The sequence below is a fragment of the Antechinus flavipes genome, chromosome 4, assembly GCF_016432865.1.
Source record: "Antechinus flavipes isolate AdamAnt ecotype Samford, QLD, Australia chromosome 4, AdamAnt_v2, whole genome shotgun sequence".
Classification (NCBI taxonomy): domain Eukaryota; kingdom Metazoa; phylum Chordata; class Mammalia; order Dasyuromorphia; family Dasyuridae; genus Antechinus; species Antechinus flavipes.
Genome location: NC_067401.1, coordinates 410,023,891 through 410,036,715, shown reverse-complemented (window position 1 = coordinate 410,036,715; position 12,825 = coordinate 410,023,891). Strand labels below are relative to the sequence as shown.

At 37.0% G+C, this 12,825-nt stretch overlaps 1 protein-coding gene across 1 annotated transcript in view; it reads right to left on the bottom strand.

Annotated features, from left to right (window-relative positions):
• NIBAN1 (niban apoptosis regulator 1) overlaps positions 1 to 12,825 on the bottom strand; it is a 210,474-nt gene that overhangs the window by 44,069 nt on the left and 153,580 nt on the right. The window contains exon 6 of the mRNA XM_051998784.1: positions 1,117 to 1,232. Within this exon, the coding sequence (XP_051854744.1) occupies positions 1,117 to 1,232 (116 nt within the window). The remainder of the gene's footprint in view (positions 1 to 1,116; positions 1,233 to 12,825) is intronic.

Sequence of the window (12,825 nt, the reverse complement as noted above, 5' to 3'; positions counted from 1 at the left end):
CCTTGAGAAAATATTTTGAGTTTTAGAAGTTTAATGACCATAGAGAGGCTGAGAGCCATCTGGCATCTTCCTAGTATTGGCTCCCAATAACAGGTCTCACAGACCCCAAGACTCTTCAGGGACATGAGGGGGAAAAGAATAACATATTTGAATCTGGATGCCTACATCTAAATACATATTTTTAAAATCCTGTCCAACATTTTGTCTTTGCTCAATTATACATACAACTGGACCACACTGTGAGAGCTAGAGTCATCATGCAGAACATAGTTTCTTGGGATTTATGCAGTATGATGCCTGGAATAATACCTAAAACATCGGTCAGCTTACCCTGGATAATTAATCAGGCAAATTACCAAAAGGAATTACAATGACTAATCAGAGTAAATCATCAAATAGGGTGAAAAGTGTAGAAATTTTGTTGAGGCCTTATGTAAAAACAAAAAAAGAAAAACCTAGTCGTATTTTGTAAATGCAGTTGGTATCTTCTAAGTCTCTTCACTTTAATGGATTACCCTTTGTGTAGAAAAAGATTTAAGTGACACTCCTTCTCTGCCTATGATGAGATTCCATTAGTTAATATCCTGGTACTCTGTACACAGTTGGTGCTTAATCATTCTTGTTGAGAATAAATGATAATAAAAAAGTAATAAATAAATAAATAAATTATTAGATGAGGAACAAAATTTCCTCCAGAATGAATATCCTTTACATTGAAATGGAGACCATTTGTCTAATAAGAGCTGATGATCATCTCATGATCACTTAGGTCACTGATTGTGATAGCTGGTACCATTTCTTCCTGCCCAAATTAAGAAGAAGTGGAGAGATTCCTTGTTTCACCCAACTTGTGATCCTGCTGAGATATTATTTTGCTTATTCAATAGAGTTAGTCTGTATTTGGTATAGCTATTCCAGAATAAGTGGATATGTAGTCCTATAAAAATAGGCCCTTAGAAGGAGGAGGTATCTCAGATTGTGAGGAAGATCTGAGATTTACTACATTAGAGGGCACCATGGACCCTTTAATAAAGTACCATTGGCTCCCATCTCTGCCTCAGGCTCTCTTTTTGTAGGTGGGATAATTTTAATCTTCATAGCTCAATCTAACATTACCTGGACTTCATTCCCAGTGATCATTTCCCATGATCCATAGTGGCCTTTCTCCTGCCGGAAGAATTGCACTGCTTCCAAAAAGGCTTGAGCTTCAAATGTTTTCTGCTTCAAATAATCTATAAAGCAATAAGATCAGAGTAATTAGCAAGAAAAAGTATTTGAGATTATCCCTTGATTCTTTAATACGCTTAACTTACATGAAATGGTCCAAGAAGCTTTGTAGTCAATGAACTGCAAAGGTTTTGTTCTGACATTTCAATCAATCAATTAACAAGTACTTATTAAGTGTTATTATGTACCAGGCATTGTATTGGGGGAAGGATATAGCAAAGATAAAAGTCAAACAGGCCCTGCCCTCAAAGAACATCTACAGAAACACAGATAGTCAAAGTAGGAACAAAGTGATTTAGAAGAGAGAGCGCTAGTGGTTGCGGGGGATATATATATAAAGAGTGAGATTTGAGTTGAATGTTGAAGGAAAAAGGGATTCTAAGAGGCAGAATGAAGGGAGAGCAGAATCCAGGTTCAAGAAAAAGTCTAAGAATGGGTAAGAAAAATGGTTTTACAGAAGCACATAGTTTTTTAAATAACTTTTTATTGACAGAACCCTTGCCAGGGTAATTTTTTACAACATTATCCCTTGTACTCACTTCTGTTCCGATTTTTACCTTCCCTCCCTCCACCCCCTCCCCCAGATGGCAAGCAGTCCTTTACATGTTAAATAGGTTACAGTATATCCTAGATACATTATATGTATGCAGAACCTTACAGTTCTCTTGTTGCACAGGGAGAATTGGATTCAGAAGGTAAAAATAACCCGGGAAGAAAAACAAAAATGCAAGCAGTTTATATTCATTTCCCAGTATTCTTTCTTTGGGTGTAGCTGCTTCTGTCCATCATTGATCAATTGAAACTGAGTTAGATCTCTTTATCGAAGAGATCCACTTCCATCAGAATACATCCTCATACAGTATCGTTGTTGAGGTATATAATGATCTCCTGGTTCTGCTCATTTCACTTAGCATCAGTTCATGTAAATCTCTCCAAGCCTCTCTGTATTCATCCTGCTGGTCATTTCTTACAGAACAATAATATTCCATAACGTTCATATACCACAATTTACTCAACCATTCTCCAATTGATGGGCATCCTTTCATTTTCCAGCTTCTAGCCACTACAAACAGGGCTGCCACAAACATTTTGGCACATACAGGTCCCTTTCCCTTCTTTAGTAACAGAAGCACATAGTGCATGAAGGGGAGCAATGTGTCATAATGCAGGGAAGGTAGATTGGGGAGTTTGTGAAGGTTTTTATCAAGCAGAGAGAAATAGATTTCTACATGCTGCTAGACATGTTCATATTGTTTCCTAGGAGTGCCTAGAGTTTATTAAATACAAAGGCAAATCATTTGATCGCACTAAAATAAAAGCATAGATGAGAAAATCTCTGAGGACCTTTCTGACTCAAGATTCACGATCGCAGGAACCCAGTGTTCAAGATTATTACAAAGTAGCAGAACTGCAGGGATCTGGACAAGATCATACATATTCTCTGATGTCAGAGTCCACTTCTGCCATTTCTATAGGTGTTTCTCTAGGCAAGTTATTTAATTTCCCTTGATCTCAGTTTTTTTGTATTCAGTATTATTTAAGTGGGTTTTTTTTTTTTGTATATTTTTGTACATTTACAAAAAAAGTAAAAGTACTTTTACTTATTTTTTGGCCCTTGAGATCTGTTTTAGCTTGAGATTTATGATCCTATGATATGTGATCTTTTAGTCTATAAAACTGTGGGTCCATCTCACAGATTACATGCCATTAATTACAAAATTCAGAGCTGAAAACAGAGGAAGAGCCTGCAGCCTGTCAAAGTGAAGTGATTAGCCCCAGTGTCACAATTTAGCCAGGGGCAGAGGTTGGGAGAAAAAGGTCTTGACTCCCCGCCAGTATTCTTTCCACTACACTGGTCTTAACAGAAGACTAATTAGCTATAAGGAAGAAGACTAGACTGTGATTTCTCTGGTATATGGAACTTTTTGATAAAGAAACTTCCTCTACCCATGTAGGTCAGCACCTTCTGTGAAACTTCTTAACAGTATTTCCTAGAGCCCTGGAAAGTTAGTATATGGGAAAAGTGGGGCTTGAACTGTATTATTAATAGATGTTTAACAACTGGTTCTCCCCTCCAAAAGAAATGTACACATGACGTGCTTTTAAATTTTAATCTGAAATCATTAGCATGCTTTCTATCCCTTTCTTAAGTCTAGAAAATACACAAAACAATAAATCAAGCCCTGATTTGCAGTGTTTGCTGATTTCCAATGTGTAATTGCACATGCTGAATACATTAAGTCAGCTCTGATAAGCTATTTTAACCTGGCTTTAAGACATTCCTGACTTGAATTCAGGTCTTCTTGGTTCAGAGATTGGCTCTCTAGCAATGACACCATACTCTCTGATGAATCAGATTTTGTACCAGGGCCAAGCTCAGGTGAAATTGGTAAATAGGCTGTTAATTTGGGGCACATAGAAAACGTCTCCTTCCTCTCGCCATTTTCTCCTGTTCCAGATTTCTTATGTTGCTCACTGCAGGATAAGAAATGTCTCATGCTCCAAAATTATCCCCTCCTTTTCTCTTTTTACAGACATTGCAGATGGACATGAATGTGGGCCTGGAATTGAATAGAGGATGGAAATTGGGCTAGATTGCATTTGGAAAAGTATACTGCACTTTTAATCATCTCCAGCTGCTCCCTGCAGTTAAAAGCCCATCCAGCGATGTTATATGGCTGCAAATCATGGGACACCATGATCTCAGAAAAATCCCAATTTGGGTCATGGAAAGAGTCATGATAAATATAAGTAGGTGATAGCATTAATAAGGAAGGAGACATCATCAAAGACATGAATATCTAAGGTATGTTGACCATGGAGCAAGAACCACCCAAATACAATCAAGGTAATTTTGATACATTTTAAAAACTAAGTGTTTTGGGTAAATGGGGAATTTATGGAAGCTGAACTAGAATGACAAAGGGGAAGTATGGAAGCATTGCAATCTGTACTGGGGGAGAGAATTTCAGAGATATGAGATTATAAATGCATGGAAGTATTCTGCTCCATCAGAATTTGTATTCCCTTCTGCAGTGATCTAAACTGGTTATTGAGTAGGTCCCATAATATAGTGGAAAGAGAAGTAAATTTAGAATTAGAAGAGCTGGGTGCCAGTTTGTGACCTTGAGCATGTCACTGAACTCTGAGCTGCAATTTCTAAAACGTCCTTTTAATGTTGTGAAAGTCAATTTTAGGTCATGGGTGTATGACTCAAAGTTTGCATATAATGGAAGATGGAGGAAACTTTAGAAGTAAAAAGACCCACAGTAAAAACAAACAAACAAACAAACAAAAAAACCCAGGAATTTCAACAGTTTCTGCTTCAAAAAAGTGGAAACCAATCACAAATTATCAGTTTGGTACAAAAATACTGGTACTGAATAAGATGATCTTGTTCAAAAGATCAATGCTGAACTTTCTTCTTATTGCCTTCTCAATCTTTTGTACTTTAGCTTCTCTCATCCTCACTCAACCAAATCTGCTTTCTTCAATGTCACCAATAATCTCTTAATTGTCAAATGTAGTGTCTTGTCTTAGCTCTCACCTTTTCCCAGTTCTCTATAGCATTTGACACTTAACCACACTAATCTGAACATTTTCTCCTTTCTACATTTTTGTGAAACTACTCTTGATACTTCTATCCATCTGCTCTCTCTCTCTTTTTTTGTCTCTTTTTGTGGATCACCATCTATGTCCATCCCCCTAAATATGGCTGTACCTTAAGGTTCTGTTTGAGGTCCCCTACTTTTCTCTCTTCACACTCTCTTGGTAATCTTATTGGCTCTCATGGGTTCGATGATCAATTCTATCATCCATCTTTTCATTCTACACAGATGATTTCAAGATCTATATATGCAATTCTCTACTGAACTTCAGGTCTACTTTACTAATATAAACCATTGGACATTTCCAACTGGATGTTACAGAGGACTCTCAAACTCAACATATCCAAAGCAAAATTTAGCTTTTCCCTAAAACTCTCCCTTTTTCCAACCTTCCTAATTTCTATTGAGGATACTATCATCCTTCCAGTTACTTAGATTCACAATCTCAGTCATCATCTCCTCAATATCCTTCACTGCCCGCTCCTCATTTCCAGTAACTTCCCAAGTTCTCTTGATCCTATCTCCACAGCAACTTTTATATCTTCCAGCTAGCTGATGCATTGAATACAGATATGGATCTGAAGTCAGGACCATCTGAGTTCAAGTCCAGCTTCAGATACTTACTAGCTGTGTGAAGTTGAGCAAGTCACTTAATCTCTATCCATCTCAGTTTCCTCAACTATAATATAAGGATATTGTGAGAATCAAATGAGATATTTGTAGTTCTCAGTACTAGATATATGTCTGGCAATAGGTTATGCTTTTTAAAAAATGCTTGTTTTCTTCCCCTTCCCTCCCTTCTTCTTATTCTTATGACCTTCACCATACTTCAGGTCTCTATCCCCTCTCTAGGCAGAATTATTGCAATAGCCTTCTAATGATGCTCCCTCCCTTAAGTCTCCCTTTCATCTCTAAACCATCCTTCATATGGCCACCTAAAAAAAATATCCTTGGTTCACAAACTCCAATGACTTTCTACCATCTTTTCAAACTTCTCAATGTGGCACTTGAAGCCCTTAGCGGTCTGTCTTCAACCTCTCTTTTCAGATTTTTTACATAAAACTCCATTGTGCATTCCATAGTCAAACCAAACTGGCCTTCTTGGTGTCCTCAAATACAATATTGCATCTACCACCTCTCTGCCTTTGTATCTTCTCTGTCTAGAATGTAATCTGTGCCCATCTCTACTTCTTAGAATCTCTAATTTAAACCAAAGCTCAGCTCAAGTGCTATTTTCTCTATAGGTGATCCCCCAGCATTGCATCCTACCTCATTTCCAGGATTTCTCCTATTTACCTAATATTTACTTTGTTTATATAAGGCATATATTTTCATATATACTTTTATAACTGCAGTTTTGTTGTCAAAGGGGGCAGGAGGAGTAAGGAAAACAAGTAAAAATCAATTTGTGCAGAAACACAGCCTCAGATAAAATGCTTGAGAAAAATAGCTTATTCTGAGGAGTATATAAATGAGAAAACTGTTCCTTAGATGAATGTACTAAGAGGTTCTATTTGAAGACAGAGCAATGAGTGGGTTAATGATAGCTACAGGAAATTGTGGCCCATTAGCCCAATGTATATGTGATTGTTTTTAGAGATTTGTAGTACATAGTAGACAAGATGGGCTTTTTTTTTCTTTTAAGAGATTTGTGGGTTATAATGGAAAAATTGTAAGTTAAATCAAATAACTGCCCAGGGAGTAAAGGGAAATTATTTAAACACCACTGAGTTTATACCTGACAGAAAAGTAGTTTTCTTGAGATTTGTATCATAAATTTGAGACATTGACCACAAGGGAGCTCAAATTTGAAGCTTTAGAAGATATATTTGTAGGAGAAGAAGCTATAGGAAGCGATAGAAATAAAGGCTGAGCTCAAAAGTCTGAAAAGAAGCTGGAGTCAGAAGACAGAAAGCTACAAAAAAAGCTGCATATAAGAGACAGAACACAGAATTTGACAGGAATTGAGCGGAGAGGACGTTTTTGCACGCAGCTGCTCTGCTGGGAGTCTGCTGATTGGAAAAGAGTCATTGCTTTAATGATTGGCTGGAGAAAGTCTGGCCAAGGTAATAGAGCTCTTCAATCACTTTGCTAATTAGAAGAGGGCTGAATCTTGCTGCTGTGTACAATGCTTACTGCTCTCTGGCACCAACTATAACCTGAGAAAGGGGAAACCTCTCCTGTGAGCCTGGTTACTTTCTATTGCCACTCCTGATATGAAAGGGGGAAAGACAGAATTTGCAATTTTTTTGCTATTGAAAAAAAGGCTTAACTGAATCTAATGGACAAAGCAGATTGTCATTGTTGTTCTTCGGTCATTTTCAGGCTTGTATGTCTCCTTGTGACTTTATTTGAAGTTTTCTTGGCAAAGATAATGGAGTAATTTGCCATTTCTTTTTCCAGATTATTTTACAGATGAGGAAACTGAGGCAAACAGGGTGAAGTGATTCACCTGGGGTCATAAAGCTGTTGGTGTCTGAGATCAAATTCAGGAGATGTGTCTTTTTGACTCCAGCCCTGGAACTATATCTATTGCACTACCTCTTTGCCATATGTGACAGAGGTAGAAATTAATTTCCGACCTCCCTGGCTACTTCAAGGCATCTTCTCTAACTTTCCCCTAGGATTCCCTTGCCTTTCCTTAGGCTTCAGGGAGGTAATAATAAGAATTCTAAAATGAAACTTCTTGAGGCTTGTACTATGACATCAAAGCGTTACTGTGCTGTCCTTAATAAGGAAAGAGAGAAGAAGCCAAAAAAACATAAAATCCATATTGGATAAGTGACACTGAACTGAAGCCCACTCAATCCTTCCATTCCATCTCTTTATTTACAACCATTTGTTGCATAGCAAATGCTGACTGGCAGAAAGGAAAGGGGGACAGGCATGTTCCTCGTTGGGAACTTTCATCTTTGATGAAATCAAAGACAGTGTCTGAAAAACAAAAACAAAAGCCACCCCAAATCATAAAATCCTGGGAAAATTCTTAAAATTAAGAGCTACACAGCTCAAAGGGACCCCTTTGTCCATACTCTCATAGTATACACAAGTAATAAATTTCTTTCCTTCTTTTTCTTCTTTTCATCTATCTTTCTTTCCTTTCTTCCCTTCTTCCATCCATCCTTTCTTTCTTTAAAAAAAAAGTAAGTTCATGACTGATGCTCAATATCAACATAGGGATTTAATCAAAAATACATTTGAAGCCACAAGGATAACTCTTTGTAAAAGCCGAGTCTTCAAAATTACTGCTTTCTATCCCTTATTATTTTCTCAGTACAACTGAATCAGAGGTCTCTATGTATAAAACTGACAGTACTTCCTCAAGGGGCGCAGTAGGGAGCACAGCATGTTGGGAGGGGTTCCATCAGCTGGAATGGAAACTGTAATGACTACATTGGGATTGGGGGTTTGACTCATGATCTCTTATTTTTAACAGCTGGTCTTATTCCCAACCAAAGGCGAGAGAGATGGAAGAAAACACTGGTACTGTACTTGGATAGAGTAAGTGTGGCCAGTCACTGGATTTGGGGAATATAGTTTTAAATTCCTCAGGCCCGTGCAGGAAGCATAACTTTATTTATCCCCTTCACTTAACCTCAAAAATTAAGGGAGGTGACTGAAATTCTGTCCAGGCCGTTTGTGGCCATAACGAAGCATGCAATAACATTCTTATTGAGATGGTCATTTTAAAAAATATCCTTTTCAGATTGAACTGAAGAAATGGTTGGGGGAAAATGTGGAAAAAGAATAAAAGAGAAGGAAAAGGAAAATGACCAAAAGAGGGATAAAGAGTAGCAATAGTGGTCCAGGGAGGGGGACTAGCTACACTCAGAGACTAAAAGCATTAATAATCAAACTTACCATGACAGAAAATTATAGTAATTCATTACTGGCAGCAAAGCCTAATAAAATTCAATTTACTCTTGGTGATCTGATTGACTCTTCATCAGAATTAATTCAAACTCTATTTCACCTATTCCATCTACAATATAGAAAATGAGTTCTAAAATAGATTCAACATAAAATGTTACCTTTATTTTTTTAAAATATGTGTCCTTAAGTAAGGAAAGAGCGCAGGTTAGCTTCATTAAAAGACAAAAATCCCATCTTAATTCTCTACCCTTCCCCGAGTTGTTTGCCAAAGGATCACTGTACTTTTTCAGAAGGTACAGGTGTCTCTGAGAAAAATACATATCAAATAACCAGAGAGTTGAGCTAATTAACTTCCTGCTCTAGTTCTTTAACTAAATCCCATGGAAAATAGGGAGCTAAGACATATTAATTATCTTCTTTACTCTTACCTACAAGCAAACTAAAAATCCAACTCATCTCAGTCCCAACAACTTCAATCGTAGCTGTCTCAAAAGGTTCACTTTAGACTTCAAGCTCCCTGAGGTTAGAAATCTTGTCTATATTTTCCTTAGACCTTAGCAGGGGTCCTCAAACTTTTTAAATAGGGGACCAGTTCATTGTCCCTCAGACTGTTGGAGGGCCAGACTATAGTAAAAAAACAAAAAAAAAAAAAAAAAAAACTTTGTTTTGTGGGCCTTTAAATAAGAAACGTCATAGCCCTGGGTGAGGGGGATAAACGTCCTCAGTTGCCGCATCTAGCCCGCGGGCCGTAGTTTGAGGACCCCTGTTAGGGGTCTACAATGCTCTGTGAGTACCTATGTTGACTAAGTGATTTCCTTTGCGTTTCTTGAGAAAGTATGCTTTTATATCTCTCTCTCCAGCTTTCAGATATCAAAACATTTGCTGAGAAGTTCAGGGTCTGGAAATTCCTTGCAAATTGGGGCTACAGCAAATAGGTCAGAAACATAAAATGAAGAGGAAGGGAATTGCTTTCTTCATCCACCACACTTGACCTGAACACCTCTGAATATTATTGCTCCGTTTTAGGATTTTCTGAGGAAAACAGGGTAGGGACAGGAAAGCAGAATTAAGCTAAGCAGGAAAGTGATATTTCAGCCTAAAAACAGAGTGAGACCTGAGTTCAAACCCAGTCTCAGACACTTACTAATTGTGACCTGAAGCACAGTTTCCTCAACTATATAATGGAGATAACAACTATCTGCCTCCCAGAGTTGTTGGGAGAATCAAATAAGACAATATTTGTAAAGTTTTTAGCATGGTGCCTGGCACACAGTCAGAGTTATATAAATACTTATTTCTTTCTCTTCCCCCTCCCAAACCACTAAGCCATAAATCTAAGTGTTGCATTCTATCCTACTCGATGTGATACAATGAACATATCTTCCAGATTTTCCCAGTTTTAAATATTTATATATTCTGTCCTTTTTCCTTCATAAACTCTCAAAATGCTCTGGAAATTCTAAATATTTTGGCAAATAATAACTGAATGAGTGAGTAAGCATTACAATAAATCAGCAAGCCCTGCAATAAAAATATACATGTATAGAATATTTGCAATCATAAAAGTGGTACTGACAATTGTGATTTCTGGTTGAGGAATCCTATCTAAGTTTTATTTACTACCATGGAGAATAGAATCTACCAGGGCCAGTGATTAGAGATAAATAACAGGAATGGGGGTAAAGTGTGTGGGGGAACATTCCTCAAATCAGGATGGAAGAAGGTTCACTAAAAAATCATAAGAATTTGTTAAATCAGGTGTATAAGATAATCAAACCCAATGGCTTGGCAAGAGATCGGAAAAGATTTCAGAGAAAGGAGGCAAAGCCAAGAACATTCGCAGAGAGTTGGATGAATGAATGAATGAATGAGGAGCAATAGGTACAACTTTCAATTTTCATAGGAAGCAGTATGGTTTATGAGAATGGACTTGGAATCAAAAGATGGAAGGTTGAATCTGGGCTCTTTCTTTAGTATATGACCTTGGTCTTATGTCTTAATTCCTCTAAGTCCCATTTTCTTTATCAGAAAGATGGAGATACATTTTTCCTTTTTGATTTGTTTTTTCTTGTGCAGCATGATAATTGTAGAAATATGTATAGAAGTTTAACATACATTGGATTACTTGCCATCTAAGGAAGAGGGTGGGGGGAAAAGAGGAGAGATTTGGAACACAGGGTTTTGCAAGGGTCAATGTTGAAAAATTATCCATGCATATGTTTTGAAAATAAAAGGCTTTAATAAAAAAAAAAAAGAAAAATGGAGATAAAATGCACCACCTACCTCATGTTTGTTGTAAAACTCAATTGAAATGATGAATGTGAAAGTATTTTATGAACTATGAAGTACTAAATGTAAATTATGATTATTTTCTTTATACTTCAGCCAAAAGCAGATTTATGTTATCCATGGTTACCCACCCACCACAACTCTAAAGCAGTCTTTAGAGGGAGGGGGCACTTGAATGTGGTAATGCTTATAATCCTCATATTGGCACTGGAAGAGACCTATAAAAGGGGAGCAGATAAATAAGTAATGAAAAGGAAGAAGGAAGGATTATCCCTGTTTCTCTACTCCCATCAAAGAATTGAGTGAATAAAATGAAATGAGATAATGTCTTTGAAAGTATTTCAAAAATATAAAGTGTTGTACAAACTTAGTCCAGTTCTATGATATCATCAGGATAAGGAAATCCCAGGATGGAAACTTTCCACTAATCATCATGAGCAACTCCTCTTAACTCAGAATCATCTGGGACACCAAGAGGTCAAGGCAGTCAAGTTATCAATCAACAAGCATTTATTAAGTGCTTACTATGTGCCAGGTGCTTAGCACAGAGGGGCTTCCTGAACTCAAGGAGCTCACATTCCAAGGGGAGGAAAGAGAAGATAGGCAAATAATTTTAGATATTGGCTAAGTATCAAATTTCTGTAACTCATCATTTCCCAGTTGGATTCTTGAAAGATACTTTTCTGTAATTTCTGGGAGTGATAACCTACTTGATCCTGATTTACTATCATAAGCCCCTCTATTTTTATTAAAAAATCTGCACAACTCAAACATTTGTTACTATCTTGACTTTTTCTTCCTTTTCAAGCAGTTATGGATATTTCCCACTGGCCTCCCTCTTTTCCCTACTTTCTGTGGATCTGTTAATAACTTACACCCATGTTCCTGCTAGACTGTCTCTATTTTATTCAATACTTTGTGGGTAATAGTCCACATACAGTCCACTCCACTCTACAGAAGTCTTCCAATATCCCCACTTGAACCACATAGACAAATTAGCCCAGACTTAAGGAAACAGTTCCTTAGTGTTTAAAGCTTTTGTAACTGCTTTCTACTTAAAGTCAAAATTTCAGAGCAGCTATATTAGAATCTGTTGTTCTGTCAAAGAGCAAGAGAAAATGGTTTGAGTTTGTTATTATTGTTGTGGAACATGCAACTTACAAAGCAGAATGACTAAAGATATTCAAAAGAAACAGGGACTTTAGAAGGGGGCAACTTGGTAAGATTTTTTTTAGACCCATTCTAGAATTATTTTTCCATATTTCTTTTCTCTTTCTACAATTTGCTCTAATGAGTTTGAATGCATTTCTCTGAGTTGTTCAGAAGCCTTATATCCCTTTGTTTTCTCATCTATAAATTGAAGGGTTCAGAAAAACTAATTTAATTCTGAGATTTCTCCTTGCTCTCACATTCTGAGTCTATGATTCTATAATCCACATGTTTGGGTTATTGAGAATGTTAGCATAACTTCTAACCCAAACTATTTTGGTCTTCTAGCCTTTCCTCTCCAAATTATGGACCCAGAAAAGTGGTAAGACTCAATTCAAGCAGTTTTTCTTATAGATTATGATTATCAGAACATGTAAAATGCTAAAAATGATTTAGAAGCATAGATATTGAAATCTGTAATGTACTATAGAGTTTGTTAGTTTGGGCTTCCATAAGAAATTGCATCTATATAGGGAATTCCCAATGTGGAAACTCATTCCACTAATGCAGAGCTCCTTCTAGTCTTAGAGTCTAAGGCACTCTGACATTAATTGGTCTGCCCATAGTTACTCCAAACTTATAAATAATAGAGGCAAGATGTGATTGTAGACCTTCTAGA